The sequence below is a fragment of the Syngnathus leptorhynchus genome, chromosome 9, assembly GCF_054491065.1.
Source record: "Syngnathus leptorhynchus isolate UIUO chromosome 9, UIUO_Slep, whole genome shotgun sequence".
NCBI lineage: Eukaryota > Metazoa > Chordata > Actinopteri > Syngnathiformes > Syngnathidae > Syngnathus > Syngnathus leptorhynchus.
In genome coordinates this window covers 6,338,195-6,359,595 of record NC_141203.1, presented here as the reverse complement: position 1 = coordinate 6,359,595, position 21,401 = coordinate 6,338,195, and the positions used below count along the sequence as shown (strand labels likewise).

Genomic DNA, 21,401 nt, shown 5'->3' with positions numbered 1-21,401 from the left:
TGAGAACAACCAGGTCTTTTGGCGCATGCTCCTTTTAATCCCCAACATTTCTTGAAGCATGACGTTCTCTATTCTTTTTATCAGTGAGAATTTTACGTCTTTGTGGAGTTATTTCCTTATATTGTTACCACAGAATGAATGTACTGGGCACAGTATTAAGATGAGGAATCCCGGAAAGATGTGTTGTACAAGTCTCTGCGCTTATACGAATGGAGGTTTCTTGGATTTTTCTCGCCCCGTCTTGCATTTGCAAGCAGCTGAAAGAATTGTGTTACAGTGAAGCGGTTCACTGAAACATTATCCCTTCAAACACAAACATGACAGCTTCTGTCTTGGATCACATCCGATTTTCTAAGTGGTTCTAATATGTATACCCTGGCTGTTTTTAGCAACCGGACCTCCCTCCCATCCTGGCTCTTGGCTGTTGCATGTTTTCACCCACCTCTCCTCCCCTCGCTGGCTCTCTTGCAGTGAATACCACAAGCTACTCGGTCCACATTTAGACCTCAACTTTTCCCAGACTTTGAGGCCCAGCTTGTTGAATCGTGCTGTACTGTTCTACTTCTTCACCATATCTTGTCCTCATCATCAACATGGGCATGGAACCCTCCAGATGTCGGCCAGTGGAACAAAGGATTTTTAGCTTTGGGTTCTGATGCCAAGGAAGATTGTCTCACCACTTCTCCAATCATGGAGCCGCTTGCCGAGGTAGGACTATTTTATTTTACTATTTTACTACTTGTATGCCTTAGAACGGTAGTTCTCAAACGTTTTTCTGACATGCCATCCTGTTGACAAGTAACATCCTGTTGTATGAGCAGCTAGATGACTTGGCATGGCTCCCTATCAACTATGTAAACCAACAGAGCTTTCAGCAGTCTTCTGTATCCGATTTAGCCTCCTAATTCCTATGGATCTAGAAGCTTTTTGTGGATTCCCTCATGTGTGGCACTTCCCATAAAGGTCAAATAACATTGACCCAATAAAATGATTAGACCTTTGCTGCACACAAGTCTTTAGTGTACCATTTTTGCTGTTACATCAACTCCGAGAGTGTGGAGAAATGGAACGTTGACTTCATTGCACAAAATTAACGAAGATCTGAATGCTAAAATGAGGAATAGCGACCGAAAGGGATAATGTCATCCTGACATGCAAAACACTTTGGAAATCCCTGTCTTAAATCAACAGATTGTCACAAGTGTTTAAAAGAAACGAGCTGGCAGATGTATCAGTCATCCACTCAACAGGCACTAAGGCAAGGAGGTGAATGGTCCACTCTACAGCTCGAAAATGCTGATTAGTGGCTCTCAGAAAATGTTCTCATATTGCTAAACATGATCGTCTACCAGTTTTTCAGTAACATACAACTCTGCTGCATCTCGATCCATTCTGTTCTTGTCACTCTTCTAATGTTGCTCGTAATGACTGAGGTAGCCAAACTCCAAAACTTTTATTAGATTGAACCACTGCTTCTTTTTGCAGGTGCCCTTATTTGAGTTGGAGCTGGATGAGGACACTGCGGCTGATGTCTTAATGGCCAACACGGGTAACAAATGTCCTAAGAGTGATTTACTATGAGCCTTTTCACACTTTTCTTCCACCCTGGGGTGTCCTGGTGTCTATTTTTTGATTTTATTTTGTTCATAGAGCATAATGTGCTTTGACAGGCAGTTGTTCACCTCCATGGACGGATGCTACAACTCCCTCTGCGATCCCAGAGCGAGATGCTTTTATTTACATGAACTTCATGAAAAACCATTGCTGCTACGATGCCATTCCCACCAGCTCGAAGCTAGTCATCTTTGATACTGAACTGCAGGTAGTGCAAGAGAAGCCTGATCTTGTGCAATTTGGTCTTCCTTGGAGGAACATTTTCATGACCTGTTTTGTGCATTTGTGTGAAGGTGAAGAAGGCTTTCTTTGCTCTGGTGGCTAACGGTGTACGAGCAGCACCCCTGTGGGACAATAAGCGCAAATGTTTTGTAGGTGAGTCGTTTTTTTTTTCGTTTTTTTATGTATTCATTTATTATTTCTGTCAGTTTTACCATTTTAAAGTAGAATATAAATTACAGACCTCCATCTTTCAGAACTTATGATTTAGAACTCTTGTTTGCATGCAGGAATGCTGACCATCACAGATTTTATCAACATTCTCCATCGTTATTACAAGTCTCCACTGGTGAGCTAACTGATGTTTCCTTTTTTGTATCTGACAAATTTTCCAGGGTCTTAACATCTTGGCATGCTTTTTTGGCCAGCCGTGTTGGTGGCCATGTTGTACAAGCCAGCTGATGGATATTTGTGTTGCTGACAGGTTCAGATCTACGAGTTGGAGGAGCACAAGATAGAGACGTGGCGAGGCACGTACTGTATACATGACACAGGAGTGTGATAATAGCGTGCCGAAAGAAGTCATAGAATTTCAAGTTTGCTTGTCTTCTGGACTTGCTTCCCCTCTCGGCAGAGATCTATTTGCAGTACTCCACTAACAGGCTCATCAGCATCACTCCTGAAGCCAGGTCAGCATCCCATTGTGTTCTAAAGTTGCTGGACATTTGTTTAAAGAGCATATTATCCTCCTTCTAGTCTGTTTGACGCCATCTACTCACTGTTAAAGAACAAGATACACCGACTTCCCGTCATCGACCCGGCATCAGGGAATGTCCTGCATATCTTGACACACAAGCGCATCCTCAAGTTCCTCCATATATTTGTAAGCAAAACAATTAGGTTTCCCCACATAATTTAATCTTTATAGATTTTTTTTTTTTTTCCATCCTCAATTATTCACTAGACCCGAATAATCTGTGGTTTTGTGCTCAGGCCAAAAGCCCTGTCTGATGTAAAAGTATTGCTTTGGCGCCATCTTGTGGCATGTTGGCATAAAGAACCTATAGAATGTCCCAAAAGTCACCCAAACCTTCCTGGAAAGTTTGATCCTACCGTATGTTTGACTTTGAAAAAAAAAAATGTCTCCTGCACCAGGGTTCTATGATTCCAAAGCCATGGTTCCTGCAAAAACAGATCGGTCAGCTGGCTATCGGTACCTTTAAGGAGATTGCAACAGTGCAGGAATCGGCGTCGGTCTATGAGGCCCTGAGCATCTTTGTGGAGCGACGAGTGTCCGCTCTGCCTGTGGTCAATGAGCAAGGTAGTTCGCTACTCCAAAAGAGCTTCAAGAACATCAATGTCATGTTTCTTGGCAAATCTTTTATTCCAGCTCTTTCCAGTGACATTGATCTTACTGGGCTCTTATTCTCCCATCCTTAGTTCATGCAGACTAAAATTTAAAAGATATGTGGTCCGGGAGATACATTGTGTTCATCTATAATGGTGCATTCATGTTTTTTTTGTGTACTTCTTTCTCAGGTAAAGTGGTAGCGCTATACTCCAGATTTGATGTCATTGTAAGTTTCACTGGTTCATACTGTTCACGACATTGTTAAAATGTTACTGCACCTTCATATATTTTGATTTAAGGCCTCAAAACCAGCAATTCTGCATCTAACCACATTACATATGTGAATGGAAATGTTCAACTTGCATAAGCTTTAATTCTTATTATTTATCTTTGGTCTGTTGTAAAGAATCTTGCAGCCCAGAAGAACTACAACAACTTGGACATGACCATGACAGAGGCTGTGGCCTCTAGAGCTTGCTGCGTGGAAGGAGTGCTCAAATGTTACCCTCATGAAACCTTAGAGACCATCATTGACCGCATCGCTAAGGCTGAGGTAAGAAAGTCATTTTTTTGTGACTACACAGCGACCGCTCATTTAGTTCAAGACCCTGAACTAATTATCTTTGCCTACTGGCTCCTGATTGGTCATTGCATTCATATCTCAGACTTCAGCCCTTGAGTTGCAAACAGCATTCCCCTTTGTTTGAGTCTTGAGCAGGAATGGCTAACACCATAGTCACAAAAGTTATAAAACAAAAACTTGAACATACCTTTTAATGAATGAGTGACAGCAAGGGTCACCGACCTTTAGGAAACCGACATTTACTATTTCCCACGTGTTGGGTCTTTTCTAGGTGCATCGTTTGGTGTTGGTTGACGCCAAGGATGTGGTGAGAGGAATCGTCTCACTTTCTGACCTCCTCCAGGCTCTGGTCCTCAGCCCAGCAGGTATTGAAGCACTGTGCACCTAACCATCACCTCCATACGTGTGCCTTGCTTTCTCTCGCAGTCCCCAGTCACCCCAGATGTGTGGCTGGCCCAATCTTCATCCACAAAGGCCACGACTGGCTTCTCGTTGTCCACACATCATCTTCTCCAGTAGTGGCTTATGTTCCAAATGCTTTTTCCCATTCCCAAATGCTAGCGTCTCCAAACTCAAGAAAATGTTCTTTTAATCTACAAAAAACATCTAAACTCAGAGACCAGTGACAGCCTGCTACTCTACCTTGATGCTACTCGACCCTTGTGCACCTTTGGCTTTAAAAAAAAAAAAAAAAAAGGGGTCAATCACCATCTGCCAAAGACAGAGTCCTTATTCCGCAGCTCTTGCAAACACCTCCTTGACTCCAGCTGAAAATGTTAGCAGCTCCTCAGCCCCTCACCTTGCAGGTATGAAGCCGTGAGCAAGCCCATGCTATAAGCAAGCTGTTACTTGTTTTTGTTGTTGGTAGTGTTTTGTTTTTTTTTTGCTTTGTGTCTTGAGCCAATGTTTTTATGAGCAGGGCTTGGCATTTGAATTTTTGGATGGTGCCAAAAAGCTGGAGGACCCAAGTGCAGCAATCTCAGAGAGGGCATCTATTTCACAGAAAACAAAAAAAAGGCAAACATGGTATTCTATCTATTGACCCTAGACCAAATACCAATCATAGTGTTTCAGGAAGTACGCCTACTGCTGGGAACATGTGGTACTGCATCCTTTCCACTCATTTCTTTGTGGAGCACATCATTTTACTACAACCTTTGGACTCACTGGTTTAGGCCCTAGACCCTCAACATCTATGTCAAGTCCCCCATTTTCATAACCCCTGAACACGCTGGATGTGCTTCAGTGGCTGTATATGCTGTTCACCCAAAATTGCTGTGAAAAAGCTATTTCTTCCAACAAACAGTTTCATGTTTTATGAGCAAGATGGGAGGAGAAAAGAATCACAAGGAAATCACAACAAAAACACAGATCGTGACATCTGTTTATTTCTTAATAAATTAGTATTTTGTTTAGCATTGGGTTTGTTGGAAAAAAAAATCAAAATATGGCTGTGACTCACCCAAGACTAAAAATAAATAGAGGTAATGTTTCTATTTCTCTTTTCTCTGTGTGAAAATTTATGTCAAGCCCTGCTTATGAACAAGCTTCAGTGCCGCCGTTTCTTGAGTGAAGTCGGGAAACGCATCACCATAGTGCGCAATATACTTTCAGCCATTTATTGGGTTAAAACACTCGTTCGAAGCATGAAGAAAATGCCAATACAGACCTTATCATTATCAAACTGATTAGATGATCGAGTAAATTGTTGACTCGTGCACGGAGCATATTTAAATTCAAGGTACAAATGTAGTTTGCACATTTACAAATCCTAAGTCATCATTTCATTTTTATCTTTCAGATTTGATGAATGATCTTGTTTTCAAGAGGGAGGAAAATGAGATGACTGAGAAGAGTGAACAAGTGTGACCAACCAAATCCAGGTTACATTCAGCTGGAAAATTGAGAATCAATCTGAAGAAGAAAAAAGAAAATCTGTGGACTTGATTCAACTTTCCTTTATTGAGACATTTTGTTTTATTGAATGAAACATGCTGGCGGACTTTGACAGAAAAGTGATCATCTCTATTCAGACTGAATTATGATGTCTTGTAATGAAGCCCCGAACCTTACAAGTAAAGGTTTGACTCTGCTGTGAAATGAGCATCAGCGTCATGTTACATCTATGTTGTTCTTCTCCACCTGCAATGTCTTTTTTTTTTTTAATGTATTTAAATGTATGTACCAACTTCTTTCTTGCAGCTAGCTTGTGTTATTTATACATAGTAATAAAAAAAAAAAAATAAAGCCTGTATTTTTGAATCTACAAGTGGCTTTCGTCATACAGGGTAGTCAGCTGCTGAGGTTAAATTAATTTCTGGTCATTCAAATAAGAATAAAGGAAAGGTCTAATCTTTATTTGCCTTCTTTTGGCAGATGGTCTATGTGAGCGTGAGTTGGACTGACTGCCTTGTTTACAAGAGGAGGGTTTGTTAACTCTGACAGTTTCTTACATCCTGGTCCCATGGTTACACCCACACGCAATTCCCTGCATTAATATTCACGATTTTTTTTATGGACACAAAATGATAACAGTGTTATATATGTTGTACAATTAACAAATAAAGAATAATGATTCTAATCTATATCCAATTATATTGTAATACTGATGTGTTTATATTTATACTGCTGTTGTTATTAGCAGTCGTACAAAGAAATCTTACAGAATAAGGAAACTAATTTAGAAATAAAACAGACAATAGACTATGTCATTTTAAATCAAGGAGTAATGGGAATACATTGGCTGTATCCTTTGGACAAACAGTCAGTCACTCAGCCAGACTTTCATTTGTTCGTAAATGTCTCGACATGATGTAACTTTTGACATTGTGTCAGCCACATGATCAAGACACCGTCCAGCTGCTGATGCCGACTGCAAACACCCACGACCATGGATCCAGCATTCAGGTAAGAGTCTGTCTAATTCATTCATCGAGTGGTCATTTTTATGTGTTGTGATATGGACTCAAATTCCTATGCGCTTGATATACATTTATATATTTACACATCATATAATGTGTGTGTTGCAAGTCATGTGAGTCAGGTAGTGGGCAGGTCCAGGAGAGTTAAAATCACAATTTAATAAGACCAAATGTTTTGTTTGGCACGAGGAGGAGGTTTGACCAACACACTGCGTGTAAATATAAAAGCTCTAAGATCAATGAGTTGCAGAGAAGTTGGAAGTGTATCCATCTCTAATTATTTTTGTATTCTTTGATGACCAAAAGAAATGAATTAAAGTTCCCTTAGTTTGATATAAAGCAAAATGGACACTACAGAGAGTCCTGCAACACAACGACGGTGAGCAGCTTTTTTCTTTTTTTTTCTTAGGTGAATATTTGTTCTTACAGTTTCTAATTAAACTCAGAAGAGCACAGACAACAATCGGAATTTGGATTATAAAACTCAGAATTAGAATGTTGTCAATGGGATGCACTCATTATTCAATGAAAGGGCATGGGGAAACATATTTTATTGTTAACCCAAAGAATTATTTATTTATTTATTTATGTATTTATTTATTGCAGTCCTTTACATAGGGAGATAATTTTCAGGATCCTCAAAATAGACTGTTGAAAGTTTTCGCCAATTTAACGCGTAAATATCAATCTTGACCCCCCACAAGCCCTAACCTGCACAAGATAGGAGGAATTGCACATTAGATGCATAATTAGTCTTGCTTTGTTTTAACTTGCTGCTGGAGATGGGAATTCAAAAGTGGGCACCCAACTGGTATCCTTGTAAACCTCCAATTATCTGCTATTGATTAAAGTCTAGATATATTCTACGATGGACCCATAAAAAGTGGCCTTTGCAATGAAACTCATGCTCATTTTTAATTGACACACTCAGAAAGGTTTTAATTATCTATATTAACATAATTTGAGTGTATCTCTGTAAAGTAGCATTTCTGATACAGCATTTGTACAGACATTGGTTCGAATAGTAATTTGTTGTCTTTGTGTGAACAGAAAGGCGAAGCTGATGTTTGGACTTAAAGGGAAGAAAAAGAAGAAGGCCCGATCTGACTTGGTGCTGGCAAACAAGGCAGCTCTGGGTAAGTCTTCACACACATTAAATGTAAATAAAACTCTGCTAACATTCACCACTTTGTGCAACTAACCTTTGACAAACAGTCACATGGTTACGCTCATGACAGATCAATTCTATTTTAAGTGACACATGAATTCCAATTTTCTACAATAGCTCACTTATCTTTCTTTTTCCCCTTTTTGACAATTCGTCAATATTACGTCACAAGTCAAGGCGGCGGCCAAGTTGGCAAAACAAACTCATCAAAAAGCATTAAACTTTGCATCCTTGTCATTTGATTTGTGGGAATTGCTTTGGCAATCTGCCTGCAGCGGCAAATGTGCGATATATGTAAATAAATTGGGCAGTTCTTACTATTTCAGAAATGCTCAAAGCACTGTGGTCTTGGTTTTCTTCCGTTCCACTCTCTTCAATTTGTTTCCTCAGTTTCTCTGACTTTCACGTAAATTATGTTCTGTCTGAAAAATATACAGACTAAATGTGTCAGTTTATATATATATTTATTGTATGCATGAATGTACATCTATTATCTACTTTTATTTTTAGTACTGTACTTCTTTTGTTTGACTAGATGTTGAAGGGGAGGTCAGTTCGGAAGCATCTCAGTTGCTGGAGGAAAAAAGCGATGAGGATCAACATGGAGCCATCAGAACCAGAATTATACCCAACACAAAAAGGTTATTTTTTTCAAGTTTTGTACTAAATTCCTCTACAATTTGCAGCTTAATTTATACTCCACAAATGCAATATTATCGTGTTTCGACTTAGCAATCTACAACATATTATTGTAAAGAAAGGTTTTGAGTTGACCTCCAGCTTCCTTTTTCCTATTATGGTTGGTTTTCTAGTCATGTATTTTGTGAAATATTGTTGTACATTTTACACAATATCTAATCATATCAAATGCTTTGCTAGTTCAATATTGCTGTTCCTGCCCATTGTTCTTCTAATACACTGACTTTATTTAGATCCAAACTCAAAACACGTATTCAAGACAGTGAAGAGAAGCCACAAAGCTTCCAGGTAAAGACAACATACACACTTGTCTGGATACTGTGTGTGTGTTATTGTGGTTGAATATACTGTATGCGGATTTTTGTCTGTGCAGATTGCAATTAACATCACGGAGGCCAAGCAGCTTGTGGGTGAAAACATCGACCCTAGTGTTATAATTGAGATTGGCGACGAAAAGAAACAGACATCAGTCAAAGAGGGAACCAACGCGCCTTTTTACAATGAGGTAGCAAAAAAAAAAAACACAGCATTTTAACAACAATGAGCATACCAATCAAGCATAAATCGAAATTACATCATCCCTCCAATTTTTCTTTCAGTATTTTGTGTTTGACTTCTTTGCCCACAAAGAGATCTTCTTTGACAAAGTCATCAGGCTGACGGTGAGTTCAAATGGGTCCAATAAAAGTGTAGATGTTTGAACACCTCATTGTTTCCTCTTGGATCTTCAAGGTGATGCATTCCAAGATGCTTAGGAGTTTCTGCATTGGCTCATTTAAACTGGATGTGTGGACAGTCTACAAACAACCAGGTGAACATTATGAAGATTTTTCATCTTATTATCATCATCCATCTTATCACCTATTACCCCAGAACTGTTTTCCTAGCAACAATTTAATAAATACATTTTTTAAATCATTATTTGAAGTTACGACTGTCTTCTATCATTCTATTTATATCACACTGTTACTGTGCAGTATCACAATACTATCTGTGGAAAGAAATTATCATTTTGTATCTTATTTTTCAGAAATCGTAATTCAATTTGTCTCACTTCAATATACTTTTCTTTCATTGTTAACAAGTAGACCTTTCCCCCAATTATTACTTCATCTTTTATTTGCTGAGGAATTTTGTGCACGTTTTTATTAATTTAGAAGTATCAGAAATACACTCCAGACAAAAATATTGGCACACCTGGCCAGTAAACCTCTGGGAGTTTAAAATTGACGAAAACAACGAGCAGCACATTGACAGCATTCTCAGTGTAAGTTTGATGAGTGTGTTCCATTCTTTTTATTTTTTCCATCTGAGGTCATCAATTCATCAACAAGTGGGCAATGCTAACAGTCCCCGGTGACATTAGCACGGGTTGCAAAGGTTACGTCAAGTGTGACATTAGTGTCTCGGCAAAGGGAGATGCCATGCAGCCCGGAATTAAAGCCAGTGATTCCGAGGAGCAAATAGAAAAGTATGTAAACACATTTTATTTCTTCTTTTGTTTGTCTTGCCAAATTATCTCTTACTATGCAGATGACACTGTTATTTTTGGACTATGTACTCAAAATACTCTTCCCAGGAATCTCTTGATACCAGAAGGATTCCCATCGGAACGACCCTGGGCTCGTTTTTCTGTGAGGGTGTATCGAGCCGAAGGTCTTCCTCGCAACAACTCCAGCATCATGGCCAATGTCACCAAGGCTTTTATTGGAGACAACACAGCGCTCATTGACCCATTTGTGGTTGTTAGCTTCTTCAAACAAATGGTGGGTACCGTATCCATTATGTGCAGATTGAGGTGATTGTGGTTTATGAAAAAATATAAAAATAAGTCAAATTAGAATTGCGGGTAAAAATATCCGTAACAAAATATAAGAGAGTGCTTTAAAAAAAAGTCAAGTGAAACTGTATTGTGCATTGATAAAACTAACTATAATAATGAATAATTTTCTTCATCTCACCTTTAAGGGTCGCACCACCACACAGAAGTCCAATGCAGATCCAGTGTGGAATGAACAGATTGTCTTCACTGAGATGTTTCCTCCTCTGTGCCAGAGGATGAAGATCCAGGTTATATTTTGGAATTTGAACAGTGGAATCTCCATTTGGTTTAATGGTTAGGTTAGAAAAATGGGTTGAAGGTCAAACAACTGTTTCAATCCTCAAACAAATCTATTCAATGGTTTTCAATTTCAGGCCAGATGGTTTGATGTCTGAGCAAATCAGTTTAGTTGTTGAATAATTCTGTCCCTGGATTGAACAATTCAGAGTAACAATTAATTGAGAGACTCAGTTGAGTAGTTGCTTCAACTTACGATTGTGCAACTTGAGAACCGTTAAAGGTCCTCACGTCCACTGTCCACTTTTCTTATCCAGAACTTTTTTCCTCATAGGTTTGGGATGAAGGAAGCGTGACTGATGTTGCCATAGGAACCCATTACTTTGACCTGAGGCGAATTTCCAACGAGCAAGATGGCGACAGAGGTAAGGCGGGGATGTGAGTTTAGTCATGCACATGTCGGAACTTTATGCTGAAAGATAATTCTTCTTTCTACAGGATTTTTACCAACTTTTGGTCCCGCATGGATAAACTTGTATGGCTCTGTCAGGAACTCTCTGGGTGATGACACTGCCGAGCTTAACGAGGGCATTGGACAGGGCGTCGCTTATAGGTTTGTTAAGAATATAGTTGATTAGTAGACTATAGCGACAACCAACCAAGTACCTGAATTCCTGCTCCCAGGGGACGTGTCTTTGTCGAGCTGACGGTGGAGATCCTATCAGGCGGGATGGGCCCAGAGTCCAAAATTGCTCGGATGGTGAAACCTGTAAGGGATGCTAAAGCGGTAAAGGCTGGAGGGAAGGACAGTAAGACCCCAGCAGGTGGAGGAGTAGGAGGGGGAGTATCTGGAGGAGGTGCAGGCGATGACGACAAAGGGAAAGCAGCGGCAGAAGTTCTTCCTGTGGAATGTCCAACGACAGTAAGAGCACCATTCCTGACTGCAGCTTGAACGCAAAGAATTGTCAAAAGGAGGTAGTAGATGATTAAGGATGTGTGGTTTGTGTTTTAGATTGATTCTGACAGCAAAGAGAACTTCTTGCTCTTCGCGGCCTTATTTGAAGCCACCATGATTGACAGAAAGATTGGAGACAAGCCTGTAACTTTTGAGTTCTCACTAGGTAGGTATACATCCTAAAGGCACTTCCTAAACAGATGTATGACAAAAATGCCATTTTAAATATGGACAAAATATGTGCTTATGTGCTCTAAAATATATTTCATGATTCATAATACTCAATGCATGCATAAAAGATACTGTAACTGTATTATGTGTATTTTATTTTCCAGTGTTAAAGTTACTATTCAAGTTAGCACAGAACTGCTGAGCAGCACACTCAAATGTCAACTCACTCAAAATGTCAATATTATTGAGGTACAAAGTTTGTCCTCCATACCTTTCCAAATTCATAGATTATTAGGCTTACTCACGTTCCAATATTGGGCAGTGTAAGCGCAACAAAGCCATTTGTCTGCCATCTACTAGTGAATGGTGATATTACAACTTGAAACTGCTTTTTGAGATTGTGTGTGGCCAGGTTGTGATATTTGCTTTAGAAATGATTATGAGTCGTGTATATGTGGTTGAAATAGTCTCAGACATTTGATTTCATTGTCGCTGTTATTTGTTACCAAGGTAATTGCGGTAACATACAAGAGCCCGTGAGCCAGCCCGGTCTGAGTGCCCCAAGTCCTACCCTCAGCCGCAGGAGACAGCCACTGGACCTCCTAGATAGGACCTCCCCTTCCTCCCCACTGTTACCCAGAGAATCTCAAGACCCCAGCAGGACCTCCAAGTCCACCACACGTGCCCAAAAACCGCTCCCTGTCGGAGGAAACAGGTGAATTCTGGAATGAGGGAACAAGTCTAATTCAAAAGAATATCTTTGTCAAGTGATTTCAAACGCAATATTATTTCCTGTTACGTGCATGTGAATTAGAAGAATACTTAGGTAATTTCAACATATGACCTGTAAAGGATAAAAATAACATTAAGTATTCTACAAACTTGTACAATAGAATAAAACAATCATTTTTATTTGTCAATATAATAAAAAATATGTGTGTGTTTATATACCATAGGTACTACATGCATTTCCCTCTGGAGAAACAGAAGCCGTGCATCAATGTGTTGAGTCAATGGGAGGACAGAACGTATCGGCTGTACAACTCCAACATGCTGGAGAACATAGCAGCCTCGTTTGTACGTATGCAAACACAAACAAACACATAAACATTGCACTACTATTGGTCAGATTGAAGTTAGCATCTACTTACAGGAGGAAGGAGTAACCGAGGCAACTGAACTCCACAGGAAGTCGTATCCCGGGGCCGAGCACACACTAAAAACAACTGTCAAAGATTTTGGCATAGATGCCAGGTATCCAAATCCATTAGTGGGATGTGAAGAGAGCAACATTAACTTTTAAATGTAATTTTAAATGATTTGCAGGCGTTTCATAGCAGCAGCAGAGGCCGAGTTGAAGGCTCAGTTAAAGTCCAATTACCTGACGCAGCTGGACAAGAAACGCCTCTCGATGTGCAAACAAGAACTGGTAGGAGAAAACGAAATACTCACTGAAAAAATAGGCACGCTTGCATTAAAATTAATGTAAGAATGCAATCTTTAAGGTCAAACATGACACAGTACTGCAGTGTTTCCTAACTTTGAGCTTCAAGTGTTTTATCTGCGCGTGTTGCAGGAAAGTATGGTTGGAGATGCTCAGTCTCTAGTAGAGAGGAAGAGGAAGTCAGGCAGCATGAAAGAAGTACTCCAGGATGCAACAAAACTCACACAGAAACTACGCTTCCTGGTGGAAGAGGTACACCATGCATGATTCCCATTTTCAAACCAGGTGTTATTTTAACAACTGACCTGTGACATCACTTGCAGCCTCAACACACCGTCCCAGACATCTTTGTGTGGTTGTTGAGCAACAACAAGCGCGTCGCATACGCTCGGCTCCCGGCCAGAGATGTCGTCTTCTGCAGCAATCGGGAAGCTCGAGGTGTTCACTGTGGAAAGATAATAACGCTTTTCCTCAAGGTAAGTAGCTCATACGCAGCATCAAACACTCTTAGCAAAAACCAATGACGTTCATGTTGGTATGTACGCAGCCGCCAGGGAAGCGTGTGACCGGTTTTTCGGTGCAAGCCAAAGTAGATGTGTATTTGTGGTTTGGATCTTGCATGGACTCTGTTCACATGCTGGATGAGCTGCCAAAAGGCTTCAATGCTGTCACCGGGGGCCCTGACACTAACAGTCCCCCAACTCACCTGACGTGTACAGGTAAGCGTGACCACTCCTTTGTTTTATTACACAGGTCATCTATCTAGGAAAGTGAACTTGCATTTCATAATAATTTATTGTAGACCATTCTTAGTGTAGTGTATGTTTCTGTGTGCAGAGCAGCATCAGTTCCAGTTAAGGTGTCACATGTATCAAGCTCGCGGATTGATCGCAGCCGACAACTCGGGCCTTTCTGACCCCTTTGCTCGGGTCACGTACCTGTCACACAGCCAGACCACCAATGTAAATACAGTCATAGAAATGATTACCTACCTTATTTTTGCAGTCAGCATACTTGCTTTTATTTATTGTGTGCATCAGGTGATCAATCAGACTCTCAGCCCCACCTGGAATCAGTGCTTGGAGATGAATCACATCGTGCTCAGTGGAGATCTTCAATACATCCAGCAGGAACCGCCGAGACTCGTCGTTGAAGTGTATGATGACGACGCACTGGTAAAATAGATAAACAGATACTGATTATGAGTGGAACAAAAAAATATGAATTGGAAAATTGGTTTTGATTTAGGAGTGAGTGCATTGAATCGAATCTAATTGTTTAGAATATAGCAAAATATGCATGGAATCGTGACAAGAAACCACATATTGTAAAACGACAACTAGTTTACAAAAGCAGTCACTCTTGCCAATTTCGGCGCTTGTTCGTTAGATTTACCAACTTTTCTGACCACATAGCTCCAAGTTGACAAATGTTGTAAACCAAACAAGTTACTAACAAAAGATGTACAGCACTTTTTTAAAAATAATATGGCAGCTCATACATCGATAGAGCATAATTTATTCCAAATTACTTTGTGGTCCCCTCAAGTTATAAATTGCAGTGTATTTGGGGATCCCACTTTGAGAACCATTGGGATTTTCACAAACATCATGTGCAGGGCAAAGCGGAGTATTTAGGGTCCACAGTGACTTTGCCTGAGGTCCGCCTTCTCTCGGATGCCTACACGCCACCTACGCTGCAATACAGTCCGCTACACTTCGCCAGCCAATCAGGAGGAGAGCTGCTGGCTGCCTTCGAACTGGTGCAGGTCAGCTGATGCGCCTCTTGCTATTGTCTCTCCACATAGTTTGAACATGAGTAGAAAGTAAGTGACTGTTGTCTATGTGTAGATTGCCATTTCTGGAGAGCAGAGTCTGCCTCCCTTAAAGGAACAGGAAGGCGGCATTTACGAGGTGCCTGAAAACATTCGACCTGTTCTCAGTACATACAGACTAGAGGTGTGTGTGTTTTTTCCCCCAAAATTCTGTATGGGTAATATCATTTCAACATTGTTACTTTCCATTATGTTACGTATCAGGTGTTATTTTGGGGTCTACGAGAGCTTAAGAAGGTTCAGTTACTGTCTGTTGATCGGCCTCAGGTACGTATTGATGATCTATTTTAGTATATCTACGGATACAGTTCAATATATCGTTTTATTGTTTTTATACTGTGTGGTATAGATTTATATTTTCAATGTATTCAAAGATGATAATGTAGTTTAAATCAGGGGTGGGTTGGGCGACTACTCTGGAAGGTGGTATAAATATGTCTTCTACTCCACTTTTAAAAAGGACATTTAATGAAAGCACATATATTATATTCATATGAATATTTATCTTTATAGGTGTTCATAGAATGCGCTGGAAAAACATTGCGTTCTTCCGTCATTCAACGATACAAGTCCAACCCCAACTTCACCACCCTGGTTGACACCATTGAGCTGGTCTGTCCACTTTTCCTTCTTGGTTCCATGAGATTAATATCTGCAGGGAAACAATTTCCACAATGAAATAATAAATGTTTTTCTCCTCTTGTAGGAGTTACCGGAGAACGAGCACCTCCACCCGCCGCTCAGCATCACCGTCGTCGACTGGAGGGCTTTTGGTCGCAGCACGCTGGTTGGAAACCACGTCATCAACAACCTGATGACCTTTAAATACTTTGCTCCCCAAGCCCCACCTGCCTCCGCACAAATGCACGCGCCACCTGCAGTCATGTTCACCTCAGAATCACAAGAGGGTAATGTTACATATGGAAAAACTAGTTTTGTTTTGGTTTTTTTACAAAAGTTTTGTATTTGTCGTAATTATTACCCAACTTATTAGATTTATTTATTCAATTTACATTCACTTTTTATTTTGTTTTATTATCTGTCATTTTTTTCACATTTTAAATACTACATGTATTTTCTCTGGTTTTTGTTATCCAACAGAATCTTTGCAGCATGCTCCAGGGACTAGTTCCACAGTTGCGTCTACAACTCCTGACGTTCTTATCACAGTTGAGGAGTCAACCCCCGAAAAGACAGAAAAGGCAGAATCCAGAAGGAAAAAGGTGACCCAGTTGAACACAGTTACTTTATCATGGCTTGTCTATTCATGTTGGTATAAGTTATATTTTTGTGTTTGTGTGAAATGAAGGAGAGCCACAAAAAGAGCACCCATCGCTCCTCCAAGCGCAGAAGGCGGACCATCGCAGATGAGTCAGCAGAGTGTGTCATTGACTGGTGGTCCAAATATTATGCGTCTGTAGAGAAACAGGTATTATGAACCCCCGCGTATTCGCTGTTTGTGAATTTACCTGTTCACATATTTGATGTGCTTAAGGGATTTGGCTGTGTTTACAATTAATTATTCACATTCAAACTCATGTCTTCATATTTCAAGGTGCCACAAAATCCTCAAATTCAAATAAGTTGTTTTGTTGTCATTACAGACCAAACAAACAGAAGGATCTCCGTTCCCACAAATCTTTGAAAAAGGTAAGAACGTCTTCGGGCTAAGGTTCCGTTTTCAAGGCCCAAATAACGGTCTGGTTGGTTTGTGTGAGAATGTTTATCAAAGGTTTCTTGAAAAGCAGGCAAGCAAGCCTTAGAACGATGTTCAGGAGATGTAGATCGGCTCAGAACAACCTCTTTTCAAATAGAGTGGGATACTGGTAAAATTTAAATTCAGAGCAGTGCTCCCTGGCAGATCTTTCAACGTGCAATGCTCTGAGTACAAATGAATAAAAAACAAGAAACTTGTGGAAATAAATCCATATTAAGGGTTAAGCAAGTACAAAACTGACTATTAAAAGAAGCGGCTAGCTTTATGAAAGGCAGGTGTGCCACAGGGATCTATCTTAGGGCTCCTTTTGAAATCATGTACTCTACAGTTATTGCATATAAAGTTCTTTGTTCAAATGAAGGTACAAAACAGAATAGTATAAAACTGACAGTAGGTTTACCCAGCCACCTGCCTCATACCCACAGAGCATTGTTGTGTATTACAGCCTTGCCGTACCACAGCTTGCTCAACGATGGAATAGTCTCCTTAGGTAAGGACGAACGTAGAAATAAGAGCGTGTAGATATTGCCAATTAGTCATAGTTGATTTAGGCTGTTAGATTGGATTGTGGCGTGGTTCTGATAAGGGATGGCTGTGTTGCCCCAGGGAGGAACCATGTTTTTTTTTTCCTAGCCCCCATCTCAAAATTCTACGTGTTTTTTTTGTCCTGTCAGTGAACAGCTCATCGGATGGTAACAAGAAAAAGAAACAAAAGGGAAAAGGAACAATGGAGCAAAACCCAAACTGTAGTCTCAGTCTGCCTACCAAACTGGCCACGCTGAAGGTACTTAAAAACGCATAAGGCTTAAAGAATATCTTTGAGCTAACCTTAAACCTCATAACCCGGGACTCTGTAGCTTTACAGCAAGGAGCTGGAGGTAGAGTTCGGACCCTTTGACGACTGGGTCAACACATACGAACTGTTCCGCGGAAAGGCCAGCGAGGAAGAGGGATCGACAGAGGAGAGGTTCGTTGGCAAGTTCAAGGTGAGAACAAATTAACGTCTCGATTGGATTTGTTCTACTCCACAATGTGAATTTCCCTTTCTGTAGGGGCGCTTCTGCTTGTATAAGCTCACTGAAGATGAGGAAGGAGAGTGGGAGGAAGACGATGGACATCTCAGAGTCAACAGAGGGATTCCGCAGAACACCCCAGTTCAAGTCCTCATTCGTGTTTACGTTGTCTCTGTAAGTTATTTTGTTCTGATCTTTTTATTGTCTTAATCTTCACCATCATGCTCTCTCTGAAGGCATCAAATCTGCACCCAGCCGACCCGGACGGAAAGGCAGACCCTTATGTCGTCCTTCAACTTGGCAAGAATGAAATCAAAGATCGTGAGAACTACATCCCTAAACAGCTGAACCCCGTCTTTGGAAGGTTGTCGTCTCCCCGCTTTGACAGTTTTGTTGTCAAAGGCATACACCGGTTGATTTGTTCTGCCTTGTTCCAGATCATTTGAGATGCAGGCGACATTTCCTCAGGAGTCTCTGCTGTCGGTGCTCATCTATGACTATGACTTGGTGGGAGGGGATGACCTGATAGGGGAGACCCGGATCGACTTGGAGAACCGCTTCTACAGTCGACACAGAGCCACCTGTGGACTTCCAACTGAGTACAGTCTGTGAGTAATAAGGTTTCTATCAGAGCATTCCAGTTGGGTTCAGCTTGACCACTTCGTGGCTTTTTCTACAGCTCCTGGTTTTTACAAAACCATATAATTGATGATTGCCAGTTATGTGAGTAAAGGTTGTGGATACTTAGAAGTCAGCGTTGCACTTTGGTCAGGCTCAATCAGCCAGTTGCAGCACATAATAAAAAGAACGATGTTCAGACCGGCTTGACGCTATCGAACATCCCACCTGCACCTGCCGATTGTGTCCCTCAGCGAAGGTTACAACGCCTGGAGAGACTGTCTGAAACCATCCGAGCTGCTGTCAAAGCTGTGCCGAGAAAACAACGTGGACGGCCCTCACTTCAGACCAGGACGCATCGTTGTGGCTGACCAAGTCTTCACCGGCAAGACTCTCTTCATGCATGAAGGTACGCATTGAGCTTGTTGGTACTGAGGATGACACGGAGGAAAATCTTGATGTGTGTGTGCATACGTATCAGATGAAGAACCGGTAGAATCCTATGAGCACTTGTCTCTGAAGATTCTGCATCGTTGGGCCGAGATACCGACCGTTGGGTGCAAGCTGGTACCGGAACACATTGAGACCAGAACGCTATTTCACAAGGCTCGGCCCGGAATGGATCAGGTACAATTGAGTGTATAACCATCGAAGGAACTGAAGTATCCTACTAAGAAAGTTCTGTCTTTTTGGATAGACAGCAGAACAAGACATGCTGTTGTTAATTTGATTGCATTAAATATGTATTTACATGGATTTTGTACGCATGCAGGGTCAGGTCCAGATGTGGGTGGACATTTTTCCCATGGACCTGCCTCATCCCGGTCCCGCAGTGGATATTTCCCCGCGTAAACCCAAGGGGTCAGACCAGTTTGTGAACGGCACTTTAAGGCAAAGCTTGCCTGTATTTTGAACAAGATGTCAATATTGAATGCGTGGTTGCAGGTATGAGCTGCGCGTCATCATCTGGAACACAGAGGATGTCATTCTGGAGGACAGCAACTTTCTGACTGGTCAAAAGTCCAGCGATATTTATATCAAAGGGTAATATTTGGAGTGTTCTCTTACCCTTTTATGTTGGCATGTCGCTACAGTGAGGTACTCTTCTGTAGTTGGCTGAAAGGTTTGGAGGACGACCGCCAGGAGACTGACGTCCATTACAATTCTCTGACAGGGGAAGGAAACTTCAACTGGCGTTTTGTTTTCCCCTTCAGCTACTTGCCGGCTGAGAAGGTGATGTTTGAAACGCTTGCCTGTAAAAAGTTCATGTTTTATTTTCGCCCGTTTCAGGTTGCTGTTGTGCATCATAAAGTTTGGTTTGAAACCAACAATACAAGAGTTCATTCAAAATTATTTCTGTTTTTGTCCATTTTTCTCATTATGTGATGTACTTTTCTTTTTATAGGTAGTGGTGGTGAAGAAGCGAGACAACATCTTCTCCCTTGACAAAACTGAACAGAAGCTGCCTGCCATCCTAAGTCTTCAGGTGTGGGATTTTGAAACGCTCTCCTCCGATGACTTCCTCGGTAGGTCACAGCGTGGCGACGTAACAAAATGTTGTCCTTTAACCCGTGCTTGCATACACATGCTCAGGCACAGTGGAGTTAGACCTCCACGGTTTTCCGCGTGGAGCAAAGACAGCCAAATCGTGTAAAATAGACATCTTCACGGATGGGACAGAGAGAATCTCCATCTTCCAACAGAAGAGGTCCAGAGGCTGGTGGCCTTTCAGCAAGTCTGGAGAGTTGACGGTATGCTAATCTCACCATTTTGGACCTTGGACCAGGAGACCTGAGAAGGAACTGAGAACCCAACTCTGGCAAATTTATTCAAGTCTAATAGACTTGACTAACTGGTTTTCCCCAAAACCTCACTAGGGGAAAGTGGAGGCAGAGTTTCACCTTGTGACATCTGAAGAGGCTGAGAAGAACCCAGTGGGGCGAGCCCGCAAGGAACCAGAACCGCTGCCCAAACCCAAGTAAGATCTATTGGTTACTATTGGTTTTCCAAGACTAGCACATTATAGTGAAGCTCGTCTATCCTTTCTGAGGTGTTAATAGCAAAAAATCTGCAAATCGTTGACACTTACCCCCCAATAAAGGTTTGTAACTGGCCACAGGTGCTGCATGGTGGCAACAAACACTTATGTCTAATTGAAACTTCTTAACTCTCTCCAACCTACTTCCTTGACACCAAGATACTAGAATATGTTGCCAATGCAATACTGTTCTTGCATAGGCTTGAACATAAAAACAGCAAATAGGTAAGTTTCAGTGAGTAAGGTTAGATAATAAAATGTGTATTTTTGTTTTTGTTGTTTATAAGGAAACGATGGAGGCTTTCATCAAATTTAGGATCAATCTTTATTTTGCTACTTTACAAAGATTTACAAACAGTACCAGCCAGTTTTAGACCCCTATTTACCCTAACTCTCCGGAAAAACAAAAATATCAATAAGTACCTGGGATTGAATGTTTAAAAATACAAGTATGTCTGTGGGAATCAATAATTATTTTATAGACACTTTGGATCAAATTTGGTACTTCTGGACATTTGGCAGTGATCATGATTTGAATACCCCTTGACATAATCTTATATTTCCTCTGTGCTGCTTCCCAGCCGTCCCGACACCTCTTTTTCATGGTTTGTCAACCCCTTCAAGTGTTTCTTCCACCTGGTGTGGCGGAACTATAAGAAGTACATCATCATTGCTTTGCTGCTACTCATCACAGTGCTCTTCCTGGTCCTGTTGTTCTACACACTACCTGGCGCCATATCCCAAAAGATAGTCAATGGGTAATGTACACACGGCAAATGAAAAGATGTCTTTTTTTTTAACTTTAGATTTAACTGAAGGTCACATTAATGGAAATGTATTGCCCCCTACGCATGCACACAGAGAAAAAAAACTTGAGCAGGTTTTGAAAATCCACTGTAGCCATACTTTTATTTAAGTTATGTATTAATGTCTTGTTACAATAAAATGCTTACTATTTGTGGGGATATACACTTTTTGTCTTTTCGGTCATCACAAA

The 21,401-nt window shown here is 40.9% G+C and overlaps 2 protein-coding genes across 5 annotated transcripts; both read left to right on the top strand.

Annotated features, from left to right (window-relative positions):
* The first annotated feature begins 482 nt into the window (after positions 1-482).
* Positions 483-5,780, top strand: prkag3b (protein kinase, AMP-activated, gamma 3b non-catalytic subunit). 4 transcript variants are annotated; one of them, XR_015067257.1, is made up of 14 exons: positions 588-708; positions 1,486-1,549; positions 1,671-1,822; positions 1,908-1,989; positions 2,124-2,182; positions 2,318-2,363; positions 2,468-2,522; positions 2,590-2,716; positions 2,989-3,154; positions 3,373-3,410; positions 3,591-3,737; positions 4,039-4,132; positions 4,194-4,573; positions 5,569-5,707. XR_015067257.1 is itself a non-coding variant. In XM_085920232.1 (13 exons), the coding sequence occupies exons 1-13, from the start codon at positions 691-693 to the stop codon at positions 4,391-4,393; spliced, it is 1,248 nt and encodes a 415-aa protein (XP_085776358.1). In that variant the 5' UTR covers positions 483-690; the 3' UTR covers positions 4,394-5,714. The 4 variants fall into 4 exon arrangements, 3 of the variants coding, with proteins under 3 accessions (XP_085776358.1, XP_085776356.1, XP_085776357.1); XM_085920232.1 differs by having other exon boundaries at positions 483-708; positions 4,194-5,714; XM_085920230.1 differs by lacking the exon at positions 4,194-4,573 and having other exon boundaries at positions 5,569-5,780.
* Positions 5,781-6,938: 1,158 nt separating this feature from the next.
* On the top strand, positions 6,939-21,361 carry fer1l6 (fer-1 like family member 6). Its single transcript, XM_085920224.1, has 46 exons — positions 6,939-7,067; positions 7,739-7,824; positions 8,392-8,497; positions 8,789-8,843; positions 8,929-9,060; positions 9,155-9,217; positions 9,288-9,366; positions 9,870-10,026; positions 10,135-10,321; positions 10,524-10,625; positions 10,949-11,039; positions 11,113-11,227; positions 11,299-11,536; positions 11,627-11,735; positions 12,251-12,455; positions 12,697-12,817; positions 12,894-12,994; positions 13,067-13,169; positions 13,317-13,436; positions 13,508-13,660; positions 13,732-13,903; positions 14,022-14,146; positions 14,225-14,359; positions 14,803-14,952; positions 15,035-15,142; positions 15,223-15,285; positions 15,532-15,630; positions 15,725-15,926; positions 16,120-16,241; positions 16,328-16,447; positions 16,623-16,668; positions 17,181-17,225; positions 17,410-17,519; positions 17,593-17,721; positions 17,788-17,922; positions 17,985-18,112; positions 18,186-18,356; positions 18,621-18,775; positions 18,848-18,993; positions 19,139-19,227; positions 19,312-19,410; positions 19,479-19,599; positions 19,772-19,892; positions 19,960-20,117; positions 20,244-20,344; positions 20,986-21,361. Exons 1-46 carry the CDS (start codon positions 7,033-7,035, stop codon positions 21,164-21,166), a joined length of 5,589 nt encoding a protein of 1,862 aa, XP_085776350.1. The 5' UTR covers positions 6,939-7,032; the 3' UTR covers positions 21,167-21,361.
* Positions 21,362-21,401: the final 40 nt, after the last annotated feature.